A 23,416-nucleotide genomic window follows, 5' to 3' on the forward strand; every position below is an offset into this window, starting at 1 on the left:
TCCGAAGTCTACACAAGCTCTCCACCACAGCCTGCACTCACAACCAACCCAGAAGGTGTAAGCAGCCCAAAGACCACCTCATTACAGCTCTTCTGGAGAAACATCAGGCTTTTCCCCCATAATGAAAAATAACCACACATGCCAGCAAGGGCCTAGACAAGGCACACCTTTATGATTCTGTCCCCAAGAGACACCTCTAACTCAGGCTTCAATTACTACAATGAAGGAGCTGGCACTATGTTCTCTCCCACTGTGTTTCTACCACCCAACAGCCAGAACCTAACACCCCCTTGTTTAGAACCACAGCTCACTCATTCACTCACGCAGCCAAACATTTGGGGCAAAGCTTCCATGGGCCAGGAACCGGAGGCACCATGGTAAACACAGCAGTTCCTGCCCTCACAGGCTTTAGTGACAACCAGTCTGACACAAAACAAAATCAGTCCATAAACAATAAAAACAAGCATCTCTCCACCAAGTTTCCAGATCTGACACTCAAATCTACTTTGTCCAGTGTCTTTTAGGTAATTAGGTCATCAGGAAAGGAGCAGCAGCCTTCCGAGCAGTACAGTCCATATGCAATCACAATACAGACCTGCCTCTTTTGACACAATTCAACCCACGTGTTCATGAAACACCTTCTATGCATCTGGCACAAAACTAACCATGACGTTTGTTTCAGGAAAACTATGTGTAAAATTAATGATGCTTCAAATGCACTATATTAGCTCACTATAGGGAGGAACTATAATGACCAGTCGTTAATTTCTTTAAAAAAATTTGATTGTCTATGCAGCCCAGGGTTAATAACACCTGCCAAGAGAAGGGGCTGCAGTGAGTTACCTGTTTAATCAAAGGTCTTGGGGCACTCTGAGTAATGCTTAACAGTCTAATGCCATGCCACCCACTCATCATCATGGGACATTCTAGCACAATCTCAAGTTGCCTTTGAGGCACTTGACCAAGAGGAGGGAGGGGGCGTCCAGCTCAGCAGTAGAAGCAGTGGTATGTAAAAATAAAGAGTAAAAATGGAGAGGAGGGAGAACCTGAAGAGAAGCTACTATCACTGCTTTAACCCACTTACCTGAATTTCCTAAGAACTTCCAAATTTTCCCATCCACATGAATTTTTTAGAGTATTTGTACTTGTTATTACAATAAACTTTATATTTGATTGAGATTGTTCCATTGAATATATTATATTTGTTATCTTGAGAACAAGATAACGTATTAAGCTTTATGTACCTTACTCTAATTTCCCTCTCATTTGCAGTGTGTGTTGTCAGTCCTATTTCAAGTTACGCTGACAAAGCAGCTGGTCACCAGGTGACCTCACTGAAGATGCACATTAGTACAGTTTATAAGTGACAAGCCTCCCAAACTTTCCAACTGGTAAAGAATAGATTTTTTTTTTAAGTCATCACATGAGCGTCAAAATGGGACCACACTAGACAGGGTATGCCTGTTGGTCAAAGCACTGACGTAGACCATCAAGAAGTGCTGGCCCCCAAGGCTCTGGGCCATGGCCACTACATTAACTCTCACTTCCAGGTTTCAATAAGCCTAACTCACATGGATACTTCACTGACGTAGAAGAAGAAAATACCCACCCATGACTTTATAATTTCATTACAGAGAAGAAAGATCACTGTTTGTCACTTGTAACTTAAGAGTTAAAAAACTAAACACAAACTTAACAGCATATATTGGTTTTAATTTTTGCGGGGGAGCTTGGAGGTGATGGCCCACGAGTCTACATACACCCACATCCTGATCCGTGCATGAGCTTCCTACTCACCATTAGCAAGTATGGGACCAGCCCATGCCCTAGAGCCAGCCGAGTCAGCGGCAGTATAAAAAGCCATACTATAGCTGGCGGCAGTGTGGTCTTCAGGCCTGCTCTGCTTCATTCCAGGCCACTCTTTGATAGAGGCAGAGACCAAACAAAAGGCACTATGGAGAGGAAGCCATTCAGACACCTGCTGGTAGTACCTATCCTGCCCCATCCCTCTGTAATCCCCCTGGGCAAGAAGAGAAGAGAAAGCAAAGAATAACCTCAGCAGCTACCATTTCTACAGCACCTACTATGTGCCAGGCACTGTATTAGTGGCTTACATATCTGATCTTTTCATCTTTACAGTAACTTAAGGATGTAGGCATTATCACTCCCACGGTATGAACAAGGACACTGGTGATATTTGAACAATACACCAAAGGTTTGGGACCATCACTGACCTTTCCAAACCCCAGAAGAAAGGGCCAGCTTTGCACACAAATGCTTTCCCAACGCTAACCTCTGACACCACCACCTCTGTTGCTTTGGACTATGAGCCACCGTGTTTCTGAAATCACCTTCATCTTTCCCTTGGGCTTCACAAAGGTCAGCGATCCCATAACACGCAGCCCTCCCTGTACAGGAATATATGGGTGTTTACTTCCAACTTTTATGTTTAACATTTTCACAGTAAAAAAAAAAAAAAAAAAATTGGTTTTACTTGCTTCCCTAACTTGTTTCTAAATATACAACCAAAGCCTAAAACAGATATTTTCATTACATAGATCATCAACTTTTTATTTTCTAAAGTGAGATTTTCCACAAAGGCTTTCACTAAACCAAATTCAAATTCAAAGCCAACTTCCTTTGGCTCTAAGGATGTTGTTCCCTTGATGGAGACAGAATTTGACTGGCACTTAGGCTAACAAAGGATTTTTTTTACCCCTAAATTGTTATTTACTCAGAGTAGATGAACTTGTTTACTTTTTGTGGGAACAGAGTGCAGATGGGACTTAAAGCTTGAAGAGCTGTTTATTAATAGCTAGGTTTTCATTCCCCTCAGCTAGGGACTAAACTCTTCATCTCCCAGCACTGGCCACTGAGACACTTGCTTTCTATGTGACAGGAGTTGTTGGTGGCACTGGCAATAAGTCAGAAGGAAGTTAATTCTGAAATTGTTCTTCCTCTGGCTGCCCAACCTCAGAGCTGGCAGCTCTAACTTCAATCAGAACAGGAGCCTGGAAAAGGCCAGGGCAGCTGCAAAATTAGGCTCCAAAAATGCACAAACACTTACTTCCCAGAGTTGACTCCTTTCATGTGGTCTGTGTAAATATAGATATCGGGTATAAACTTGTTGAGGATGCTCCTTGCAGAATCCACAATCCGGTTAGCCATTTGAGGTGATACACGCACGGAGTACCTGCAAACTATAGTTAAGGGTGTCATGCTGCTTTGACTTCAGAACAGAGAAAAGGCGGTTATAAAGCTGGCAAAGATTTGTGAAACTGCAATAAAAACTGGGACTTCTAATTCCATTTTATTTTCTAGCTATATTTCATTACTTAACTGTATAGTACTATCATCAATTTTTATATTATTTTTTATTTAATTAATATAATTTTTACATTATTATTATAAAAGGCTTAAATGCTCATAGTAAAAAAAAATCCAAACAATAGAGTTGGAAAGTAAAACCTCCCAACCCTGCGCTAGACTTCCTACTCATCCCCTTGCCCTTAGAAACAGTTCAATGCAATTTTGGAACAAGCGAAGGCAACTGCCTTGCCTCTCTGTGTGGTAGGAGCCAAGCTCTTCAAAGTACGTATTCTCTGACCATCCCCACTGCTGCAACCAATGAGTCTTTCTCTTCGAACTTAAGACCAGAACAGACACCACACTGGGGCTGTCTAATCCATCCCCTGGTCTGTTGACAGAGAAACCAGAAAAAGATTAGTGAAAGAGCATGGTGGCTATTGTGTATAAAGATCTAAACAGGTTATTGTTTTGTTTTGTTTTGTTTCTAACTTACAGAGTCTATTTCCAATTATTTAAGTATCAATTACTCCACAGACGCCTCACAACTGTTAACTTATGATCACAATACTGGTAATTAGCACTTTTACAACAGGGCACCCCCAGAAAGGAAAGGAGGATGATATTAGCAACTCAAGCGAAAAAGCTGGTGCTTGAGGAAATGGAAACTATTACTTAAAATTAGACATTATTACAGAGACTGGCTCTCCCTAACCCTACAAATCAAATAAAAAATACGTACTGAGCATTTTCAATGTGCAATGCGCGGTCATGAACTAGCTGCATATGTGGAACAAGGGGCTAAAGGAACAGAGAAGTAATAACATGTGATTTTCCGACTACCCTTATACAAACGTCATGTGGCAAATCCAACAGGGAAACGAGGTGCATGGTATGTCCATTCCAGCTCAACTCTTCAAAAATTGCTATCAATGACACACTTAATTTTCCTTTGAACTGCAGAAACAAAAAAGCTGAGTCTGTGCAAAACCTTGACTAGCATCTAGCTTCCCTTTTTGATCTATCCAGAACATTACACAGACCAATCTTCCTTACGCAAGTGAAGAATCTCCCAAGAACTCCAAGCCCTCCTGGATCTTGCTGTCGGACCATCCAGCCCGCTGTGTTCATCTTCAACCCAGCAATATCACCCCCTCCACCCAGACAAACTCTCCAAATTCTTCATCCTGAACTGCCTTCTTTCATTCTTCCATTACTGAGTTCCCTCTTTCTCCTCAAACCCTCCAGGTCAGCCCCCAACTGTAGTCTGCACTTGAACTTACCATACATCTCCCTTCATATACACACATTTTTGTTCGTCAACGAGACCGCACACTCCATAAGGAAAGGGGTTCTGCTGCTGTATCCCTCACAACTCTCTAATACACTACTTTTGTACTCAGAAATATTCGATAAATATTTGACTTGACTCAAAGGACAAACCTGAAATGAGGAAAGAGCAAAGAGGGATTTTTCAATACACACAGAGCCCAGTTACATCACCACCTCTTCTGTCCAGAATGTACTTTTGACCACAGGCAGCTTAGACAAACAGTCCCAGGTCTCATACCCTTTGGACCAGGTAGGTGCTCTGCTGAGGCCTGAGGCTGCCCACTCTTCCTAGGAGAGCACAAATGTCATTATAATGACATATAATCCCACAGCATTCATAGTTCCCAAAGTTTTTATCAACTTATTTTACACTCATGGTAACCCTTCGACAAGGGCCAAGAATTCCTGGTTCCAGGGCTTACACTGAGGACAACTGGGTCACAGAGCTAAGATTCAAAATTAAACAGATCCACTTCCCAAAGTCAATCTGCCCTCCCTGCCATCTAGAGATGTGGAAACCAAGAGGTAATCGCGCCAATTCAGGGCCAGTGGAAGTCTATACTAGAATCAGGGCACTGAAGTGAACAGAAGGGAGCTTTAAAGCCAGCTACATCTCAGAGTCACTATGGAGCCAATTTGAGCTGACATGGAGGCCCCACCAAGGAACACTACGAGTTCTAGAATCAGACTATCTGTGTTGAAGTCCCAGTTCCACTGAACTGCATCATACTGGATCCAATGTGCTATTCTCTGTGCCTTCACTTCCTCATCAGCAAGAGAACGATAGTCATAATATTCTCCTCACTGAGTTTAGAATCTCAAATGAAATAATGCATGCAAAGTGCTTAGCGATGCTTAGTGGATGGTCAGAGCCCAGCGAACGTCAACTATTGCTTTTCTTACTGTTAGTCCAAGATTCAAATCCCAGAGCAGAGGTTCTTGTCCTTTTAGGAATCAGATCTGAGAATCTGATGAAAGCTATGGAACCTCTCTCAAGAAACACATGAACACACACTTTTGAAGACAATTTCAGGAATATGAACATCCTGAAGCTCCTTTATGAATACCATATTAAGAACGCATATCCAAGAGAGACAAATTCATAGCTACAGTCCATACAGAACTCCCAAACCTCCTGGGGGTTTATATCAGGGAAAGCCAAGGAATGCGTGAGTGTGAGTGTGTGTGTGTGTGTGTGTGTGTATGTGTGTGTGTGTGAGAGAGAGAGAGAGAGAGCGAGAGCGAGAGCGAGAGCGAGAGCGAGAGAGAGAGAGAGAGAGAGAGAGAGAGAGAGCGCGAGCGTATTTAAGAGGGGAGAGGGGAGGAGAGAGGGAGAGAGGGGGAGAGAGAGAGAGAGAGAGAGAGAGAGAGAGAGAGAGAGAGAGAAACAGAGAATGATTCCCTAAGTACCTTTCCTACAGTAAAACAAAGGAAACTGGGTTGTCCCACAAATTCTAACTCACGCCCGTCTTCTACCTCTACCCGTTTCTTCATTAAACTCGTATGTACCAGATCATGAGCTACTGGGACAGCACTATAAAACTAAAACAGAGTGCTCCTTTTCCTCTCATCCCGCATCAGATGGGGGGTGGAGAATGAGTGTGGGTGGCATTAAATAAATGGTAAATGCACTGCCCAGTCACAGCTGCTGGCAAGAACCAACCCAGCTCCCCCCAGGCCCTGGCCACTTGGCCAGAGAGGGAAAAAATGCACTCTGGGTGGTGTAGCTCATTATAACCACAAATGCACACAAGAGTGGGGACAGTTCTCCCAACTCGAGCCCTCCTGTGGGGAATACAACCTCCAAGCTCAGCCCAAGTTAACCAGCCTTGTAAGTAAAAAACCACAAAACCAGCTGAAAGCTTTTCCAAAGGCAGCTTTTTTCTCAGGCTCCAATACTGGCCAAGAAAGTGATCTCAATTCAAACCCTCATTCCTTAAAGGTGTTTGTGAAATGGGCAGCTCTGCAGGGCAGTGGCTGGAATGTTTGGTTTTCAGACAGGGCGCTAAGTAAGTGCGCTGCTTCGCTTTCCTGGGGAGTTTAGAGGAAGACTGGGGAGGATTCAGGCATCCTATCTCCAGGCACAAGCAAAGGGAGGAGTTGGGCCCTCACGAGTGTCTCTCTGGCTCAGAGTCTATATCAAGAAGGTTCTAAGAACACCAAAGGAGAAGTTAGGGAACAAAGTCACACCCCAGGTTCCCCGAACACCACCGCTTTCAGCTTTCATGTTCTCCTCTGTTTTAGGACAACACAGGATGCTTCCCCGTTTCCCAGAGTCATCAAAGGCTTACTCATGTGGCTTTTGCACACCCGTCTGTGCAGAAAGTACACGCGGGACCCCAAGGTGGCAGCCTCTGTGAAATCCATGTTGTTACCACAAGATTGTGTCAAAACAAACAGAGCACATGCTGGAAATCACATTTCCAGAGCACAGAGAATTGAGAGGATTCCAAGCTGAGTTCACTGCCACGGTACAGCATTAAGGAAACCAATCTCCAATGAGAAAAAACAAACTGAAACAGAACTGAAAGTGTGTAGGATTTCATGTACAAGGCCATTAACTAACTGCAGCATTTTGGGCAACAATGATATCAATTTAACTATCCATCAACCTGGGGACCCCTCCCCCTGCCCTACATACAGGCCGTGGCCCTTAGGTGGCAATCTGAAATACGCAAACTCACAGAAGCAAAAAGTAGAATGTTAGTTGCCAGGGTCTAGAGGGAGACAAATGGGGAGGTGTTGGTCAGAGTACAAAGTTCCAGTTACACAAGATGAATTAAGACATAGAGATCTACTGTTCAACATGTCTATAGTTAATAACACTGTATTGTGTGCTGTACTTGAAAATTTGCAGTGTTATCCCAAAAAACAAAAAATGAAATTTTTTAAAATAAAGAGGGCGAGAGGAAACTTTAGGATGGATATGTTTATGGCATTGTACTTCACAAACATAAACTTATCTCCAAATTTGTCAAGTTGTACACTTTAAATATGTAGAGCTTTTTGGATGTCAATCATACCTCAATACAGTGGTTTTTTAAAAATAAATTAAGTATATAAAATAATTATCAATTAAATACATGCAGAGTAAGCACTAATACATAGGAGATATTATTCATTATTGTTCCAATCCTCCTACATCCTCTAGACAAAAGTAGCCACTCTCTACTCTTAGCTCCCCCAGCCCAGGGCACATATGTCTGTATCATTTTACATATTATATCATAAATATGTGTTTACATATGTTTCCTTCATCAGATAATGAGCTCTTCTGAGGGAGGGAATGCATGTGTATTGGTAGTCCCCAAACCAAAGCCCACAGGAGAGTATCACATACACGGGAGCCATTTAAGTGTTAACTGATAAAGAAAATGAATTACCGTATTTGCCGGCGTATAAGACGACTGGGCATATAAGACGACCCCCTAACATTTCCACTCAAAATACAGAGTTTGTTATATACTCGCCGTATAAGACTACCCCCTCTTCCGCACACCTTCCACACACCAAATAAAAGGTAAAACAATATCAGATTTGATTTGGCCCACTGAAGTGCAAACAAGCGTATTGTATTTCGTGTCACCACGTAACCGTTTTGGCGATGTTGAGCCCCCATGTCTGCTACATGTTTTTCGAGTTCTGGCCAGTGTGGGGTGCCTCTTCTTAATGCACACTTACCCCTTGGCATACTCTTTAATGCTTTCTCATTTGATTTCCAGTCCCGAACCATCTTTTCTGTTACTCCATATTGTCTTGCAGCAGCACAATTATTATTTTCCTTAGCAAAGTTTATAACTTTCAGTTTAAAATTTGCATCATACTTCTTTCTTTTGGCTGGTGCCATGATAGGGATGATAGGGGTTTGACTGGTCGACATTTTCTATGCTGTACTGTACAATGGTGCAGTATTGTGGTTGGCTGTTGGCTGTATACAAAGCCTGATTTGATTGGTCCCTGCTCCCTGTTTGCCCGCCCTGTCACTATAGCAGTCTGGTCCACCCTTGCATCAGCATCTCCCTGGGACCTCACTAGTGCGCAAGTGCGAGCTCTTCAACATTCTAACAGGCACCATGATAGCGCAAAATCACGAATCTTCAATGCATATGTAAAGAAATATAACGGTAACCCGAATTACCACACTCGCAAAATCGCACACAGCCGACCATACACCCAGTATGGTATCGCGATTCGCGATTTTGCGCTATCATACTGGGTGTATGGTCGGCTGTGTGCGATTTTGCGAGTGTGGTAAAATCGCATAACAGCAAAATCGCATAACAGCCGAGCATACACCCAGCAGCGCTGCTGATGCCTGAACGATATGTGGAATGAAGTGGGCGGGCATCGGGAGGCCACTATGGCACGGGGCAAGCACTATGGGCAGTCTATCTGAAGTGTACCTGGCGTATAAGACGACCCCCCACTTGGAGGCATATTTTTCAGGGCCAAAAAATCGTCTTATACGCCGGCAAATACGGTAATCAATCTAGTCATGGAGAGGCAGATAATAAAGCATCGTATCTCAGCCAACAATTACAATTTCACTGTTAAGTCTTTTCCATGACTTGTCAACTCTAAATGCCCCCGGGAAGAAGTAAAGTTGTTATGAGTCATTATTATCTTAGTGAGGTGAGAAAAAAAGTAAGAAATCTGAACCAAATGCAAAGGATACGCCATTCCTCTGATACGTTTGATTTTTCCTGGATCTGTGAGCTGAATGGGCTTCAGGACCTTCCTCACAGGACATGAGAAAAACACTTCACCTCCACCTCCAGGAGGCATTCCCCGCCGCACAATCTGCATATATGTCGAGAAAGAGGCAACGAGGTAGCAAAGAGCAGATGACCCTGACACCCAACCAGGTAAGATTTACATCAAGGGGCTCTTCCTTAGAAGGGAGATAGCTCTTTCATATTCAACTTAGAATTCCCTTTAAGTTCAACAGCACATTACAGCACATTAGCTCCAAGAGGGCACATGATGAATAAAGATGCCCATGGTGTATCAGAAATAGCAGCAGACACAGGGCCAGCATGTCCCAAAGTCAAGGAGGTTTTCATCCTTAAAACGAGGGATTGGCCTATTTCATGAGCTAATCCCATTTGTTAATCATCAGGAGCCCCTTTCCTATGTAATTAACTGATCTATCAAAACTCTAAATTACAGTCATGCCCCACTTAATGACAGGGATACGTTCTGAGATATGCGTCGTTAGGTAACTGCATCATCGTTGGAACATCATAAAGTGTACTTAAACCTGGATCGGACAGCCTACTACATACACATCCCTAGGCTATATGAACATAGCCTATTGTTCCTAGGCTACAGAGTTGTACACTATAGGCAACTGTAACACAATGCTAAATATCTGTATATCTAGACATATCTAAACAGAAAAGGAGCAGTAAAAACATGGTATAAAAGATAAAAAATGGTACATGTGTATTGGCCAGTTACCACGGAGTCTGTAGGACTGAAAGTGGCTCTGGGTAAGTCAGTGAGAGAGTGCTGAGTGAAGGTGAAGGTCCAGGATATTACTGTACACTACTGTAGACTTTATAAACATTGTACACTTAGGTTAAATTTATTTACAATTAACCTTCACTTACAGTAAATGTTTTATTTTGTAAACTTTAATTTTTTAAATTTAACTCTTGTAATAACATTTAGCTTAAAACACAAATACATTGTATGGCTGTAAAAAGTATATTCTTTCTTTATATCCTTATTCTGTAAGGTTTTCTTTTTTACTTTTTAAACTTTTTTGTTAAAAACTAAGACACAAACACACACATTAGCCTAGACTCAGGGTCATCAATATCACTTTGTTCCGCCTCCACATCTTGTCCCACTGGAAGGTCTTCAAGGACAGTAATAACAAGCATGGAGCTGTCATCTCCTATGACAGCAAGGCCTTCTTCCGGAATCCCTCCTGAAGGACCTGCCTGAGGCCCTACTCGACGAGAAGTCATGCTTTTCAGAAATATGTCCATGGTGGTTTTCTTGGTTTGTTTCTTTTTTCATCATAGATTTTCTTGTAAGCAGATAAATATACCATGAACATTCCTCTCTATTACTGAAAACCTTTCGGTGTTAAGGTCCATGTTTTCAAACATTTTAAGGAGCTTGTTGAGGTCTGCAAAAGCTTCTGCTAAACCCTTCACTGTCAATTTTCTTGGGGACTCTTCTTTTTCTTCGGTAGTTTCCTTTTCTCTTGCCGCTTCTACAGCTACACATATTCCTGTTCAGGTTCAAACAACTCCTCGTAAGTCAGCTCCTCAGGAACTACCTCTAGGGGCTCTTCCCCTCACCCATCTATGCCCAGGTTCAAGTTGTATGCCATCTCAACCGCAGCCTTGGTGATTTTTACAACCTCCTCACCCTTAGCAAATCCTATCAACAAACCTCATGGACAGACCTCTAGAGTGTCTTTTTCCAGATGCCATACACACACACACATACTCCTTAGTGACATTACCCCCAAGCCCAAGCAAGGTCCTTGATGCAGTCGTAGATGTAATCCTTCCAGAGCTGTATCAGTGTCTTCCTCAGCTGTATCAACAGCTCAGGCCAAGGTCCTCTTCAGGTAGTAGGACTTATAAGCTGTTGGAACTCCTGGATCCATTGGTTGAATCAAAGAGGTGGTGTTTGGAAGAATACTACTTTGATATTGGGATGAAGATCACCAATTAAAGGAGGATGTCTGGGAGTACTATCAACAATAGGCAAAAATCTTGAAAGGTATGTTATGCTCCAAACAATACTTTTCCATTTCAATGATGTAACAATTCAGGACGGCATCTTAGAAGAGCAGCTGGTCATCCATGACTTCTTACTGCTTCTGTAGAATACTGTCAGTGTGTGCTTACCGATATGCTTAAAGGCCCTTCACTGTGCCAGATCACAAAGGGTTTCAATTTGTAGCCTGAAACACTGCCTCCAAGCAAGATTGTTATCCTGTCCTTAAAAGCCTTGAAACCTGGCACTGACTTGGCCTCTTTATGGATGAACTTCCTTTCAGGCATCCGTTTCCAGAATAGGGAGGTTTCATTTATATGGAATATTTGCTCTGGCAAGTAATTTTCCTCCACAATCAGCTTATCTAGAGTTTCCAAAAATCGGCATTCACACACTCATCACTTTTACATTATGTAATGAATAACCATTCTTGAATCGTTTAAACCACCAAGAGATAGCAGTAAATTCAATATTGTGGTCAGGTCCAGCCTTTTCTTTCAACTACTTGCAAACAAACTTTTTGCTTTGGCCACAACCATCATGGTGCTGAGGGGGATACGCTTCTGTGTCTGGTCTTCAATGGAGATCATTAGAAGCTCCACGTCTGATATAGGCCCTTCTCCAATTTTTGTTAGTCTGGTTGCCTTCAATGAAGCAGACCCTTTAAGAGTTTCTGTCGCTTTGTTCTTTTGTAGCTATGGTGGACTGGGACATGCCTGTCTGGAGAGCAATAACCATCACTGGTTTTCCACCTTTGTAGTCCTTAATCATGCTTTAATTTCATTTCCAGGTCAGTTGCTCAATGTGGCCTCTTAATGGCAACATTAGCAATGGATGTTGTATGCTTAGGGGCCATGATGAACAAAACAACATGAGATTAAATCAAGCACAGAGAAAATGATGCACTCAAGAGACACAGTAAACACAAGATGTGAGCGGCTGCTGCCAGTATGACATGGCATATTGTTGTACAGCAAACTTTTTTTTATAAGGAAACGTATACTCCAAATTACAATAAAAAGTATAGTAAATACATACACCAGTCATTCATTATCATGATCAAGTAATACGTACTGTACATAACTGTCTGTGCTCTACTTTTATACAACTGGCAGAGCAGTAAGTTTGTTTACACCAGTGCCACTACAAACATGTGAGTAATACACTGCACTGTGATGTTACAACAGCTACAAGGTCACAGGTGACAGGAATTTTTTAGCTTCACTATAATCTTATGGGACCACAGTTGTATATGCGGTCTGTCACCGAATGAAATGTCATTATGCGGCACATGACTGTATTAAATCAAAATAAAGTAATTTCCCCTGTTTAAAAACATTGATTTAAAAAGTAGAGATGCTAATCAGCTTAAGATATCTAGTTATCACACTAACTTGATGTAATTCCTTTCAATAGCAAACAAAGAGATGCTTACATTACTTCTAGTAGGTTTTGAAAACACTGAAAATGCTCAGGGGCAAATCCAGGTTGGACGGCCCAGGACACAAATTATATCTAGATGATATAGAAAAGAGAGGCATTATGGACAGAATCCTGGCTCCACTACTTACTAGCTGAGCAACATGAATGAAATTGTTATGAGAAGGAATTAATATATGTAGAATGCTTACAAAAGCACCTACCACAAAGAAAGTAAAATGTAATTGCTGGCTACTATTGTCAATACTATTAGGGTCCCTTTTAGTTCAAAGCCTGTAATGTTTGGATCATGAGTCCTGTGGGTCTTCTCATAAATTACTTCAAATGTGTCACACACACACACACACACACACACACACACACACACATTCATATAGCTCTTCCAGTGAGTTAGTAATGAAATGTTTTACACAGATATATATACATAGCCAACAATTCATATTCTTACCTTTAGCTCAAATGATTCACCATCAATCCCAAACTGTTTCAAGAGAGGTAAGGCTGTTGCCTTAAGAACATCAACCTGTGGAATTATTTCAGAATAAAAACAAGTTTCATTAAACCTTGAGCAAATGGAAAGAAGAGCCCACAAAGCAGATTGAGGCACAGCAACCACGGAGACGAAGTAGTCTAGTAAAGAGAAAGGATGCTGGCTTACAACTGAGGACATGGACCGGCTCCACTCCCAGGTCAGACTGCAATTTTACAAGCCACCAGCTCCTCTGAGCCCCTTTCCTCATAGAGACCTACACCTACCTTAAGAGTCATCATCATGAGCATTACGTGCATCATGCAAAAAACACTAAGAAACTACCAGGCTCATATAGAAAACAAACTGGGACCTCTGCCCACTCTTTCAGGTAGGAACACTACGGAAGAAAACATCAGTTTTTTTAATTAATCTTTCCCATCATGGTTGTTTAATGTTTAAAGCTGGTGGCACTCCGAGCCAAAGCAAACCGAATGAACTATCCAGCAGCTACCTGAGAATCCTGCTGATGTCCACCACACAGGCAGTTAAAGGGTAGGTGGTGATTCTACAAGAAAGTAAGGGTGGGGCGGAATGATAGCCTCAAACTACCCGCAGCAGCACAAATCCCAAAGTGCACACTTAGTAGAAAGACTATGTCAAGTATTACTGTTATCGTCTCCCTATTGAGAGCTCATACGAGGCCTGGGGTCCTTTCTTGTTCATTTATGGATTCCTCCGAGTATAAGGATGACATTCAAATCACGTTTATCTGACAAGTCAGTGAATGGTGCCTAAGCTGCAACATGGGAGCAGGGGGTGTAGGGAAAGCCCTGGTCCTGGGTCAGTCTCTGCCCCTAGGTAGCTGCATGGCCTCAGACAAGAAAATCCCAACTGTGTGAGTTCCCTTGTCTCTAAGGAGAGCGGCTTAGCCTCTCTGTCTCCAAGTTGCTACCACCTCTAGCATGCTAGGATTCAACAGAATGATACTCCAACAAAAGTTTTCTACAGAGTATAGGCCCCAACTAAATATTCTGCTATAAGAAAGTTAACCAGAGGTAGAAATAACCTGTGAAGCCTACGGACGTCTTCAGAATGGATCAGGTAGGGCAGAAGCAGTGACAAAGGAAAACCCATTAAAGATTAGCTAATTTCAATGAAATATTAAACTAAATACATCCAAATACTTAAAATATGCATTTGGGGTTGCCAAAACCAAGAAGAATTCAGTCTAGGCTAGTTTTAAGGGCAGCAGGGGAGAAGGCCAAGCCAGATTCTGAAAAAAAGCGGGTGATACAAGGATGTGGGTTACTCTGTCCACATGACACCCTGAAACTAGGCAACCATCAGTTCTTCCGGGGGAAAAGAGGTGAAGAAACAGAACAACCCTGTGGCTCATCCTACCTATACTACTGAGTTATAAAGGATGAAGTCAGATTTACTCTGAGGGCCAGCCAGAAGCTCGAGGGTAACTTTCAGGTGTGGTCCCATCTCCTAAATCACTCTGCATCTGACACACAGGGAGGCAACTCAGTGTGCTGGGCCGAGGGCTGGAAGAGCAGAGGTGGGCTTGAGTCCCACTGTGCCTCTTACTAGCTGTGAGACCTAAACATTTCCCTATCTCCCAGGGGCCTCGGCTTCCTGCTGTGTAAAATGAGGGGCTGGACAGGACATGCTCTACAGTCTCCTCGGCTCTGCACACTAGTTTTATAACAGTGCAGGTGGTCTGCAAGTTCTGCTTAAAGGAAACTGAGCAGTCACTGCAGTTAGCGAGAGAAGGCAGAAGTCTGGCGGGAGTGGTACCTCGGGGCAAAGGCATCATTCTGACAGTTCAGTCAATCAACAGGTAGAAATGTCATCAGCTCCGCAGCAGGTAGAAAGGAAGAAACCTGCTCTCAGTTACCTTGTCTGAAACAGTGATAAGAACACTCACTTCACAGGGTTCGTACAAGAACTCTATAAATATGAATACATTTACTAGAACAGTGCCCAGCATATAGTAGACTTTATTGTATTTCTTTCACCCTTCCAGGACAGTAATGGAAAAGGATGGAATTTTCACTCACTATCTGAGCAGGTTGTTGGCACCAATAAATATCTACTAGGGGCTCTGGTGCCAAATCCTTGAGATTCAAAGGAGAACTCCTGGAATTTTTCTTCTCAAAATTTCTCCCCCATTATCTATCCTTTCGCCTCGGAGGGAAAAAATATCCCTACCCGTTTATAAGGCTCAGCCCATCACTTCTCCTTTCAATCCTCATCCCCTTGGGACTTCCGCAAGAGTTACCCTTATTAAATCCCCCAACTCCATTACAACTTCTCCTCAGCCTACAAGCAAGCTCAAATCTTCCCTCATCTTAAAAAAAACTCCCAAACTCAGCTCTTCGGGAATCATCCTATCTAACCTTCTGGAAAGATCTCCTAACTTGCAACAGTTTTCTCATTCCCCAACCCGTGACTGTCCTTATACTCCAATTACATTGCTCTCTCAAAGGTCAACAAAACTTCTCATTGCTGAATCTCCCTGCCCAGTCCTAAATCAACTCCTGCAAAAAATGGTTTTCTGGGTCCTCCTTGGCTTCTTATAACTCGACTTCTGTTTGGTTTCTCCAAACACTTCTATCTCCACAGTCACTGCCTCCAGCTCCTCTTCCCCTACGCACACCTTAAACATTTATCTCCTCTCTTATTCTCAGCCCCTGGGACCGTGAGGCAAAAACTCTAATGCCCACAGAGGCCAGAAAGGGAATTTAAATGAATGATGAGGTCAGCTAAGACCTCCAGCTAACTGGACAGCTCATGCCTTATCCCAAGAGGGCAGCTGCTAGTCAGCTCCAGTTGATGGCTGTCACAGAAGGACAGCCATGTAGTGCTGCCACATCATAATGTAAAATCTGGGGTTCAAACATGAATACCCAGTTCAGACACACACACCACCACGCAATGCAGGCCAAAGGAAAAACACCAGCAGGGATAATTCAGCCCAAAAGCCACCAGTGTTCAACCTCGGCATTGGCCAATCTCATTCTCATAGCAATTTCACTATCAGTAGGTAAGATCCTGATGACCTATCCCTGAGGCTCCAGACAGTAATTTCCAGCTCCCAACTGGACAACCCCATGTGGATATCCTGCCAACATACCAGGGAACAGGACTGAAATCAAACACATCACCCACCATCCAACCACAATTTTCCTCTTCCCCATGTCAAATTCTTTCTGACCACTATCCTTCAAGACAACCCGGAAAGAAATCATGGAATTATTTATGACCACTTCCTCCTATCCCATCTCCAATTAGTTGTCAAATTATGAAGTCTCCCCTCCACACTACCCTTCTATCTGTCCCTTCTTTTACATTTCCATCTCCATTTTGTTCCAACTAGGTGACATCTCTCCAGTTCATCCTTCTCTTAGCCTCCAGAGTTCTCTTCCTAAAAACCAGACTGATTCTGTGGTTTCCCTTCCTCTAGAAAACCCTCCGTAACCCTCAGCACTTTGCTTGTACCTCTTCTATCAAAGCCAACCGTCTCTTAGCCTTATAGTCTCCCTAGCTGTGCTCACAGCTGTCCAACCCTTGAGACCAAGTTCCTTGGGGCAGAACTCATCATATTCATCCTGGTGCAGAGAGTGAACTGCATGAGGAAACCACACATTAAAGAGAACGCAACATGAAGAAGCCACAGGCTGAAAAAGCTATTCTTTATCCAAGATTAAGTGTATTTATTTTTTCCTGGGTTGGAGCCAAATATTAACTAAAATCATTTTCTTTGTGCAACTAGCAAAAGCAGCATATGAACTAGATTTTTGTTTTTAAGTACTCTGTATAAAAGTTAAGTTCTCTTTCTGGGGAATTCATCAACTAATCTTTGTCTGTTAATATACAAAACTTTTTAGTATTGCCAGTGATAATAACAGCTTTTAAAATCATTAACAATTATAGAAAGAGCGTAACACTGGGACAAACAGCGCCAAAGTCTCCTGTATTATATGTTTCAGGGCCTTTCCCCATCATTCAAGGCACCTTCCCCACCCTCCAATCTAAAAGTGTAGAGGCCTCCTCTCAAGAACACTTTTAACTGAAGGGCCCATTTCCTAGAATCTTTTAGAAAACGCAGGGAAAAAGCAATCATTTGGAATTAGTTTAAAATTCTAAACAGTTTATTCAACATTCCTTCATAGTTAAGAATTTCAGATCTTACACTGTACTCAGATTCTAGGAAGAGTTTATGTATCTGAATTCCCAAGAACTGAGGAATAAGTCTTTTAATGCCTAAGAACACATTACCCAGGTTTATACCCTAATATGTGTCTTGGTGAATACCAGCAGTTTCCATTCTGGGGCTCACTGAGCCACCTAAATGGTCTTTCCTGGTTAGGAAAGTTACACATGTCACATTCCACCCCAGAAGCCGCGCCTACATTGGTCTTGGTTCCATGTCTGTAGAGGTGAAGTTAAGAGTCCTCAGTTAGGACTTCACTTCATGGCCCTCAGCTTTAAGATACCTTCTCTGGACAACAGAGCATCCAGAGATGGGGATCCTTCCCTCCTTATGAGAGGTATAAGGCAGGTCTGGACAGGACTGCTCTAATCTCTCTCTCCTTACACACACACATACACCAAACCCCACCCTAGACTGGCACTAAGACAGGTGTGACCACAACGAAAACTGCACCTGTATATTAAACTATCCTTCCCATACATGCAGGAAAATTAGCATGCTTAATAGATTGCTGGTGTCCACAAACTATCAAAGCTCACACACACCTTCCCTGCCCTTATGCCCTTTTCTAAATCTGCAAACTCTTCTCAGAAAAAGTCCTAAAGTTGGCTGAAGCCTGAGTAAGTCAAGACTATGCTGCAGCAATGCCAAGGATATATTATTTTCTTTCTAAAACTTTGGTTTGCTGCCTTCCAGCCTCAGCTATTACATGACGTTATGAAGCTCCGCTCTAATACACTTCAGCCAACAGAGCCATATTTCATGTCATCCATGATGAGACTGCAAGCATCTGTTCTGAAGGCTCTTGGACACGACAATGAAAGGCACCTTGATGAATGCTAACAATAGTCACAGGATTTGATGATTACAAATCTTGGTTCATCTGCACTTTATCGGGAACTTATTTCTCCAAGTTGGGTTGTAACAAGAGACAAAACGAAAACCACGCCATGGTTTGGCCTTGCTACTCACCGAAGGGTCAACCTGGTCATTGGTCACTCCTCGCAGAACTATTCTTAATGGGTGCTTCATAAACGGAGCCAGGCAAAGAAGACTCTCCAGGTAATACCCAATGCCACGAAGGACACTGCAGTCATGTTCCACGGATCCACCATACAGGAGGCCAGGCTGGTAATATAAGGTTGTTCCTTACACAAGAGGAAAGAAAGCCATTCAGCAGGGGGGGAAAAAAACTCAGAGTGCCACAGAGCAAAAGAGGCAGTGAGTCCCAAGGGGAAAGTCTGGCAAGGGCATCCAAGAGAGTTCAAAATGCCATTCCTAAGAGCCCACACTTCACTCCAAAAGCTGACTCATTACTGTCAAGCCCCTGTAATAATAAACTGTGAGTGTAATTTAATAACTAGTAATAAATTAAGCCCTTTCCTAAGCTATCTGAATTGCCAAAGTCATGGCAAGGCACAGAGCAGAGATCCTAATAGGCATCCTAGTCTCCTAACAGCACACTCTCAGACTGTGCTGATGGGAGGAGTGGGAGTGGGGGTGTTTACAAATGATGCTCGGAAATCATCACACCAGCAATCAGCTTCCTCCAGGCCCTTGAAATAAGACTTCCCATGTACCACACTCACCAAACAAGATGCCTAGAAAAGGCAAGTACTTTATGGCAAGTCCATTAATAGCAGCTATTTTAATTTAATAGTAACAAATGGAAATATCTAAATTTATTTTATAGCTTTAGTGGCTACTATTCACTTTTTCATATATTCCTATCAACCCAAAAAGTTTCTTGCCAGATTTGCATATTAGAGGAAAAACAAAGTAAGATACTCTAGATGATTTGGGGGTATAAATGGGTAAACAAGGTATTTTTGCTGCCCAAATATTTTGCCATGTATTTTGGCACAATTTATTAATAAATAAATGTAACATTAGAGGAAGGAGATATGTTCACTTACACAAAAGGAAAGCAGCTCTTAGGAGTTTCACAGAATAAATTTAGGTTTTACCATAGTAAAACCCAAAATACCAATAATCACAATCAGAATTGTATTTTTCCCCTCACTTTTCAAGGGAAGGATTGTACATCAGTAATTCTAAATACTATCAATGAGTCACAAAACCAATCCTTTAGGTCAAAAAGCCACCCCCCAAAAAAAAAAAACGCAAAACCCTACGCAACTACTAAACTCTGCAAATCGGTTTATGCCTACAAATTAACCAAATGAGAAATTAACCAGACATCAGAATGAAGTATTCTACTCTGGTGTGTGTGTGTGTGTGGGGGGTGTATTTGGGGGCAAGGGTGGGGGGGACATGAGGTGGACGCAGGAGGTGACTAGAAAAGAACAGAATCACCTGCCCTCTGAATTACCAATATAAACGTCCCTAAAAATCTCCAGCAATTTCAAAGTAAAGCCAAAGAAGACTAAGAGAATCACAGCTTGCAAAGGGCACCTGAAGGATCCTGCCTAAAACCTATTCTTTGTAAGGTATGGCTGAATGCAGCTACAGATCAAGTCTCATGTGGTGCCAGGCCACTTAGGAAGCCAAGCTTGTCTTCTTTCTTAAAAGAGTCAACATACAGGAACGGTCAGAGTTTCTTTTGTTGCATATATGTGAAAAGGTACACAGTTTATGGAGACTGCCAAAGGGTGTCTGCCACACTCTCCTACACAACATAGATAGAAGTTTCTAATAGCGAACAAACAAAAACCTATAAACAACCTGAATGTTTATCAGCAAGTAGTAAATAAATTATCATGCATCCATACAACAGACTACTACATGAGGCCCATTGAAATATTGAGATAGGCCTGCATGTGCCCGGCAGGGCAAGTCCTCTGAGGTATCTGTGCTAATGAAGGAAAGCTGGTGGCAGAACATATGAAGAGCATGGCCCCACTGATGGTCTGAGATACAGAAGTGCCCGTGCAAGCACATGTATGTAGAGGAGACAAGGGCACACACCCCAAGCTGTGCCCGTGGCTATACCTGGGGGAGGAAATGGAAGAGGGAACAGGTAAAGGAACTTTCAAATTTTTTTATATATGCTTATGTAAACTTATTTTAAAAGACAAAATTAAAAAATAAAATTCAGCACAGGGTTTGTCATGAGATTTTATTTGTGACAATATAAGTAAATGGGCTTTGAAAAGTTGTATGTAAATGTTGGTATAAAACATTTTCATTGTAAAAAAAGTAGAGGTGCTTGTTTGTTGATCTGAAATTTTCAGTCTTCTAACCTCCTTAAATCAAGTGTATGCCCCTTAAATTGGCAGATTTCATATACACCTCCTAACAACTGTTTCAGACAGGAAACCGTTTTTCCACCTGAATACATCTATATCATCAAAAGGAGTGAGAAACAGAGGAATGTTTAAGTAGTACATATGTAGGTGCTTTCAGGAATGGGAAGAAAAGGAGCTTACCTGTTTGGTTTATTTCAATTCGAGAACCATTTGTTATTTTGTCCAAGAGCCTTATGAAGCTGGCTTCAAAATCTGTGGAAAAAAGAGAAAACAGATTGGCCTCATGTTAGGTCACCATTTTCAGAGAGCACATCCCACTCAGGCACTGTCATGGCGGGTAGGTTACTTCCTGCATCACACCTGGATTTTTCCCAGGACCTGGGTAGGGTCGCTGGTTGAGGAACCTGAAGCAGTTGAAAAGCTATGACTAGCATATATATGTTTAGTGGAACTATTAGAAACAATTCGGCTTTCATATTCCACAAAAACACAGCAACTCTACCAGTAATCTAATGGGATATTAATTTCCACAGCATAAGACCTATTTTACTGACCTAAGAAGCATATGACAAATAAGGGAGAAATAGCAGAAAGTAGAGTAGAGTTTTAAAGTAAGTCTTACTTGTTCCAAAATACTTGAGGGCAGATTAAATTGAGGGCTACCCTTCAGTCTCGGAGATGGTAAGAGGTGCTGTCTCTCCCACTCAGCAGTGTCCTTCCCCCTTCCTCTACCATCTTACTTCTAGAGCTATCTCACCAGCTCAGTTTTTAATTTCATTATAAAGATGCTTGGATGTACAGTATTATTGTCACCTTTTTTTAAATGCATGAGAAAAAGACTGGAAGAAAAAACACCAAATGTTAATAAATGGGTTTCTCTTCGTGGTAGGGCTTTATATGAATTTAACTTTCTTGTTTAAATCTTAATGTTCAATTTGCTTCAATTCCTTTTATGAAGTTATTTAAAATATAAAAGCTGGTCATTCTTTAAAAAGGGGGGTAGAAAGGGCAGGAGCTGGTTTTAAATGTGAAATATGGAAGGATGGAGAGTGAAGACTCAAGAGAGTATGTCCTCTGGCCCTCCCTGAGTTGATCTTACACACATGCACCTACACACACACCCCTACATACACGCACGCTTTCATTTCAATGTCCTACCCATGAACAAGGACAGCAAGACCAACTCTTCTGCACTGAAAACACTGTGACTGCCTGAGGCTTCTACGCAGTTCCTACTCCTTTAATGAACTAGCAGAGTTTGCCAGCACAGACCCAACCCTAGCAGTCACCTGAACTGAACCCAAAGGGTAAGCAGATCAACTCAGCAAGTCCCATCCACCTGTTCTGCTACTTAACACTGTCCCATAACTTGTGTCATAGCAGATTCTGCAATCTGTACATAAGACCACTATAAGTCAGAGAAAATCCATTATGTCCTGAAACAAGTAATAATGGCTAATCACAGCAGGTGTGAATTAATGCTTACCTTGCAGCCATATATCCCCTTATTTCATCCTAAAAACCCCAAGGCAGGAAGTGTCATTCCCATTTCATAGAAGGTTTAAACTCAAGAATGCCTACTAGTTTGTGACTGGCAAGTGGCAGAGCCAGGAGTTGAGCCCAGGTCCCTCCTTCTCCAAATCCAGGCTCTCAAGCACACAGTGACACTAATTTGCCTAACTCAGTTTAATCCCTCGGAACCAACCTCTTCCTCTAGAAAATCACAGTACCTTTTCAACTGTAGGCAATGACCTCCTGAAGGATCCTGCAGACAATTTAATGGGTCCCCAATCAACACTTATTTTAATGAAATTAGAACAGAATAAACAACATCAGAGTAACTATACATAGTAAAGGCACTGTTCATGAAACTTTAATTTAGTTTGACGTGTATTTGTATGTGTGTTAAGTTGTGGGGTAAGTAACATCATAAAAGTTTGCAGGTAACTCAACTATAAAACTTAACTAGAAATTACTTCTTATGGTCTTTTTATATAGAATATTCTGCTTTGTTTATTTTTTAAAAATCAGGTAAGATCTATACTATAAAGCCACTTTCTACTTATGTTTATAGAAAATGCAAAGTACTTGGCACCAAAAAAAAAAGAAAAGGAAAACGCTTGATTTCCTCAAGCTTTTGAGGTGCCTAAATCGGAGAGAGGAACAGGCATTGATGAATAAAGTCCAAAATTAACCTCCATAGCTTTTACACATTAGGAAAGAAAGAAAAAAAAGCATGACTTTAGAATTTTTTTTTTCAACCCACAGGGGTTCTTAAGCATGAACTCAGTTAAAAATGTCCATCAGAGGAACATGAGAAGGAAAAGAATGGGCAATAAACAGACCTCCAGGTAGGCCCATGCCCTGGTCAGGGCCATTAAGTGCTTCAGAAGCCATATTTCAAAGACCCAAACACAGAGTGAGTTCCAGAATCCTGGCAACAGTGAAGATATAGCTCCATCACCTGGTAAAAAAAGATCTCAAGTTCACCTAAGAATAGTAAGACTGAAGTTCCCCAAGCTCTATTAGGACAAGATGTATAGGATTCTTTCCCCTTCACTTCCCACACACCCTCTGTGACTCTTCCTCTTCAAGGCTGTTCCTGGGGGTACAAAATGTCAGGTGTCTAAAAACAAAGGAAAAGTCCCCAAAATAAGCACAATTTTACTACATTGCTTAGAAATACATAGTTATGTT

General features: G+C 42.0%; 1 protein-coding gene across 2 annotated transcripts in view; it reads right to left on the reverse strand.

Moving 5' to 3' along the window:
- Positions 1-23,416, reverse strand: part of RCL1 (RNA terminal phosphate cyclase like 1) — a 53,718-nt gene that overhangs the window by 16,501 nt on the left and 13,801 nt on the right. Inside the window, exons 2-6 of one of the 2 annotated variants that reach the window (XM_019645910.1) lie at positions 20,900-20,971; positions 18,483-18,658; positions 13,268-13,342; positions 9,314-9,438; positions 3,068-3,193 (exon numbers count right to left, since the gene is read on the reverse strand). In XM_019645910.1, coding sequence (XP_019501455.1) covers positions 3,068-3,193; positions 9,314-9,438; positions 13,268-13,342; positions 18,483-18,658; positions 20,900-20,971 — 574 coding nt within the window. Of the gene's footprint in view, positions 1-3,067; positions 3,230-4,614; positions 4,641-9,313; positions 9,439-13,267; positions 13,343-18,482; positions 18,659-20,899; positions 20,972-23,416 lie in introns of those variants that run through there. The other variant, XM_019645911.1, reaches the window with a different exon arrangement.

The sequence above is a fragment of the Hipposideros armiger genome, unplaced genomic scaffold, assembly GCF_001890085.2.
Source record: "Hipposideros armiger isolate ML-2016 unplaced genomic scaffold, ASM189008v1 scaffold_95, whole genome shotgun sequence".
Lineage (NCBI taxonomy): Eukaryota > Metazoa > Chordata > Mammalia > Chiroptera > Hipposideridae > Hipposideros > Hipposideros armiger.